We start from the raw sequence: 5310 nt of genomic DNA on the forward strand, positions 1-5310 counted from the left end.
AATATAAAAACACAGAATAATATCACATAAATGGATTTCGTAATATATAAAGTAATAAAATAACATGTAAAGATTCACAACTATGAATATGTCAAACCTCGTTTACTCAGTCGCTTTACATGCGCGGATCCAGAATATTTTTCCGGGGGGGGGGGGGGGGTACGACGCATATTTGCGATAATTTTACTTTGTAAATTTTTCATTTTTCGGGGGGGGGGGGGGGGTCGGGACCACCCCCTCTAGATCCGCGCATGGCTTTACTTGGTTGTACCTATCAGATTTGTTAAAAAAAAATTATAGACACATTTTTCAGCTAATATTTATACTTTTAGTAAGAAAAAATTGTGATATTTAAGCGATAAAATTTGAATATGTTCCTCTATCTCTGTAAAAAGCTCTCCTTTGATATTCTTAAAATGGCTACGATTATCAAGCCCGCTTATCTACGATGTATGATTTAAACAAGATTATTTTTCTTTTTTGCAAAGTTATAACAAGATTCAAAATTCCCCTCTTTAAAATCTATGGTCCTGTAAATAGGGGAAAAATCGACGAAAAGATGAATGTCAGTTGGTCCGGGATGAGAACACATCTTCACCAACGTGTTTATAACGACAAACGAATTGTATGCTGGTATGTATGCTGGCTAAATCCAAAACATTCGATTCATCAAACAAGTCCTTAGTATAAATTGCCATATAAATGTTATAACGTCTTATGTAGAAGAACGGATCTTTAATCATACAGTAAATCACACGTTACATAATATCAAATCGCCCATTGAACCCCACCCCCTAAACATGCTGCCGTTTTGATGTTACCGGGCTACTTTCCAAACAACAAACTTCCAATGGCAAATCCAATTCCTAGATTTGCTAACAAATTATTCTTCTTTTGCGGGGGTGGTGGGGGCGGGCGACGGGGAGGTGGCGGGGGTGGAAGGGGACGTCTGGTGGTTGGCGGAACTCTGATCACTGGGGCAGGGGTAGCCGGCAAAACAAATGTGTCTGGGAGTTTCGGTTTTACTGGAACCTCCGGATTTGCTCCATTATGTTTAGTATCTTTGTCCTTAATTGGGAAAATAAACTCAGGTGCGGCCGTAGCAGACGGAATGTACCCCGGTACTACGTCATCTAATGGTATGACGTCACCGGGTTGCAATGGAAGCTTGTCTCTAATATTAGGTACTTTTATAGGTGAAGCTGTGGCCGAAGGAATATATTCAGGTATGACATCATTGAAAGGAATGGCATCACCCGGCTCTGGTTGGACAGAATCTATTGGATTACCCGGAATGACCGGTTCCGGTTCTGGAAATCCGAGATCGCTAGGAATCTTTACAGTTGGAGATGCTGTGGCCGAAGGAATGTAATCAGGAAAAGATGGTATCACGTCAATTGGAATGACGTCACCAGGTTTGAGGCCACTGATGTCACCGATTGGAACTATCTCACTTGGGTGTACCTCGTTCATATGCTGACGTAATAACTCTCGCAGTCGGCGATTCTGCTCCCGAAGTCTTTGGGCTCTTTTTCTTGCCATCAACCATGCTGCGCGGATTTCTGTTGGGTCTCCGGTTTTATGGCTTGAATCGCCGTTGATGCCTATATCGGGGAAAACAGCTATCTCTCCGGTAACGGGATCAAGAACAGATAAGCTGTTTCCCGATTTGCTTCTATCCCTACCGTGCAACTCAACAGGAAAATCATGAAACGTTCCGTTAACATGAAAATGCCCTTTATCTACAACTTCTTTTGGTGCTACAACAGAAATGGGTTTGGAATGAGGAAACTCGGGCAGTCCGGTGATTGGGTTTATGGTATGCAGTCCATCTCCAGGACGGATTACGTCTCTTAGTTGCCCATCTGGCCAAACATTGGCATTACCTTTATGTTGTGTTGTATCTAACGGGATAGCTTCAATGGAATTGCCACGTCCGGTGATGTGTTTGAGTTTAGGACCTGTCAGTCTTAATAGATCTGTGTTATCAGTTGACCCAGAGACTAACGGTTTTACGGAATCTTTAACAGTTTTCACTTCGCTTGGATTTACTGGTTCACTTATTACTTTTGGAGATACTAGTACTTGATTGGTAGGGCTTTTTATCGGTGCACTTCTACTTTCTGCTGGTTCTTTTTTGTCAAACGTAGAACCAATCTCTGGAGCTTTGATATTTGGAGTGGCAATTGAGAGAATCGTTTCTTGTGGCGACTGATTTTCATTCAGCTTAACGTCAGGATTACCTGATGAGGTATCTGCATTAGTAGGTGTCCTTTCACGTAGAGCATTTTCTAGAAGTGTTTTGCCAAAATTTAGAATTTGAGACAGGCCGTCAGAAGATCCCGCCGGGTTTTGACTTCCGAATGGAAGATTCTGTACTTGACTAAGAATGCTTGCTGGAGAAAGGCCATCCCCTGTCCCAGAGTTTAAAACAGATGTATTGTTCAAAAGGATAGATGTAATAGCACTGATTCCCGAAGCCTGATTTGGAACAGGTCCATTTTCTGGATTTAAGTTAGAACTAGCCGGTGGTACGATATTATGGTTCATTGGGTTAACTCCTGGTCTCGGAAACTGCCCCGGTCCTAACGGAGATTGGTTCCAGGTGTTTGGCTGTCTGATGGGAGGGCTCCTTCCCGAACCCCAGGTGTTTGGCTGTCTGATGGGAGGGCTCCTTCCCGACCCCCTCGCCGTTAACGCTTGCATTCGGCCAGAAAAAGGTGAAGGAAACTGCCCTCGGAATGATCGAGGTCCCCATGGATCTCTAACTCCTACAGGTTGGAACTGTGCTTCTACGCCTGCAATCATTCAATGTATACATAGTTTACATAGTTTATTTAACTTGACATGTAATTTGTATGTATTTCCCATTTCAATTTATCATAAGATTAAAGTAATAGTGTAAGAAAGTACTTTTTTTTTTTAAAAAGACTTTGTCAAACAATGTATTTATTTCACATGAACTGAAGGAAATTTAAATATTTAAATGGTTTTGTCCCCGACTCCCCATGTTTAGGCAGGTTTGAGTATGTGCGACGCATGTTTTGTTTATGTAATGATTATACACGACGTAGAGAGAGAGAGAGAGAGAGAGAGAGAGAGAGAGAGAGATGGTGGATATCTATATTGTGTGATTTTATATTTTTTCCTTTAAACCCCATTCATTTCTGATACGTGATCAGTAATAAAACAACAACGCATTAAATGGACTAGTCTAGCAACGACACGCAGCAGCTTTAATGTAAATACTGATACATACACTATTAAATATTAACATGAAGTTATAAGTTGGAGTCATAAAACTAAAACTTATTTAAATTTTAAACGTGTTTTCAGCTCTACGTGTCGTCCTAAACTGGCTTTAACATGCAACTATATAAGAATCTATTGAAGCGCATGACTGAACATACCTGTAAAGGTATTCGAATTGAAAACTTTCCGGAATACATTCATTACAATTACAGAGTAGAAATTGATTTGGTTCCTCAAACAAAAAAAAATCACATTTCTTTATCCAACGGGTTGAAATGGTGTATATACAGGCGTATATAAGGCGAATATTGTCATTTGACAAAAATCACACAATTATAGATGTTTTGAGACAGTCCCTTATATGCCTGAATTGATTTTTTTCCCAAAGATATTAAGAGTCTGTGAAAAATTAGTGTTCTTTTTGTCTGTCAATAAAAATGTGAAAAAAGTTTACAAACGACTTTCGGGTAATCAAAATAAAATCCTTTTTGAAGTTCCTGTGTGTAAATAATACTATCATGACTGAAAATAATGATGATGATTATGATTGGGGGACAGAATCAAGGGATTCTTTCTTTTTAAGACACATGAGCTTTGTATTATTGTGTAACTGAACAAAACTTATCCTTGTTTACTTTTCTGAACAAGATTGATTATGTGTTGTAACTTTTTTACGAAAAAAAAACATGACACACTGATAACAGATTAATATCAGATAAAGCAGCTTACCATTCATCGTCACGGCAAGATTCACCAAGGACACCATGACTGCACAAAGCGACACCTGGCGGCTACATAAATAATGAGATGCTGTTTAGGGAGACATGTAAAACTATGTACTATGTGTATAAAATATATTTATAGACCTTTGTATTTTTGAGCATTTTCAAAAATTTGCAAAACTAGACCAGTAGACATTGCATTCAATTGTGTTACCTCTAATGGAAAAAAGTTAAATAAACAATTGAATGAAGCGTTTTATTGAAGAAAAAAAATTGAAAATACGAGGCACTTTGGTTGTGTACAACACAACTTTAGATTTTAAAAAAAGTAACTGGTCGTAAAGAAAAATTTATTATGATTTCTGGCAAAACCAAAACTTTATCTTGATCGGTTCACATTTAATCTCCAAAACAAAGAGAATTTCATCGCATCTAAACTTTATTACAGGAATTTCTACCGATACAATATTTTTTTTAAAATCCTCACAGATCAATTCTCTTACCGTGAGTTTTTCATTGTTAATCCTTTTGTTGGTGTGCAAGTATAACAGACCGTTCCTTTGTCAAATGTCTGATTTTTTTTCTGACAAACCGACCAATGCCCGCTAATATATATGGCCAAAAGGGGTCATTAAACATGACAAAAGACATTTATGACTGAAGAGATGATGACGTCACGTCTAACGCACGACACAAGCTGTAATAACAACTGGCCAAATGGAGATACGATTTCTAGTGGTCAATACGGTTTAGTATTGCCAAAAAAAAAACCCAGTGTTTTGACAGCATTTTCATTGTGATTACTGTTATCAAAATGTGTAACAGTTTACAAAGGCATATCATCTTGCGATGTCGACTTACTCACATCCCCGTTGATTTCAGACCCTCCTTATTATTCATTGAGACAGACTCAATCTTTAGTCATTTAATTTGTTTACGAAAAAGCATCAATTTAACTGTGTTCAGGGTCGAAAAATTGGATCAAAATAAACTTGACTTTTTGAAATTAAGATGCAGCTGTTTGTATTATATTTACATTTTCTTTCAATCCCTCTACTATTAAATTGCATTGACTGTATGAGTGATAACACAGAAGACCCAATCACCAAATCAGGTGCGTATGAATACTAAAAATGTGTACATACATGTGTGCATTATTCAGTTTGTATGCACACGCCGTTGCAGTTATGAGACCACATCTTTCCAAAAAAAATGATTCAATGCTGAGTGTCTCATACAAGGAATTAATTTCACGATATTTTTCTATATAGCTTTGATTAAGTAAATTAATTAACTATGCTTTCAGCATATAATTCTTGAAAAAGAAATTATTTTC

At 37.9% G+C, this 5310-nt stretch overlaps 1 protein-coding gene across 1 annotated transcript; it reads right to left on the bottom strand.

The window, feature by feature from the left end:
* Positions 1–286: 286 nt before the first annotated feature.
* Positions 287–4598, bottom strand: LOC105317079 (uncharacterized). The gene is made up of 3 exons (XM_034471624.2): positions 4478–4598; positions 3982–4043; positions 287–2798 (listed from the first exon to the last, which is right to left on the bottom strand). Exons 1-3 carry the CDS (start codon positions 4489–4491, stop codon positions 826–828), a joined length of 2049 nt encoding a protein of 682 aa, XP_034327515.2. The 5' UTR covers positions 4492–4598; the 3' UTR covers positions 287–825.
* Positions 4599–5310: the final 712 nt, after the last annotated feature.

Source organism: Magallana gigas, chromosome 8 (genome assembly GCF_963853765.1).
Source record: "Magallana gigas chromosome 8, xbMagGiga1.1, whole genome shotgun sequence".
In the NCBI taxonomy this organism is placed as follows: domain Eukaryota; kingdom Metazoa; phylum Mollusca; class Bivalvia; order Ostreida; family Ostreidae; genus Magallana; species Magallana gigas.

Excerpts from the sequence above, each read along its gene's own strand:
- LOC105317079 (XM_034471624.2), bottom strand. Across the intron at positions 2,799-3,981 it reads TCTTGCCGTGACGATGAATG|GCGTAGAAGCACAGTTCCAA; the intron begins GTAAGCTGCTTT and ends GAATGATTGCAG.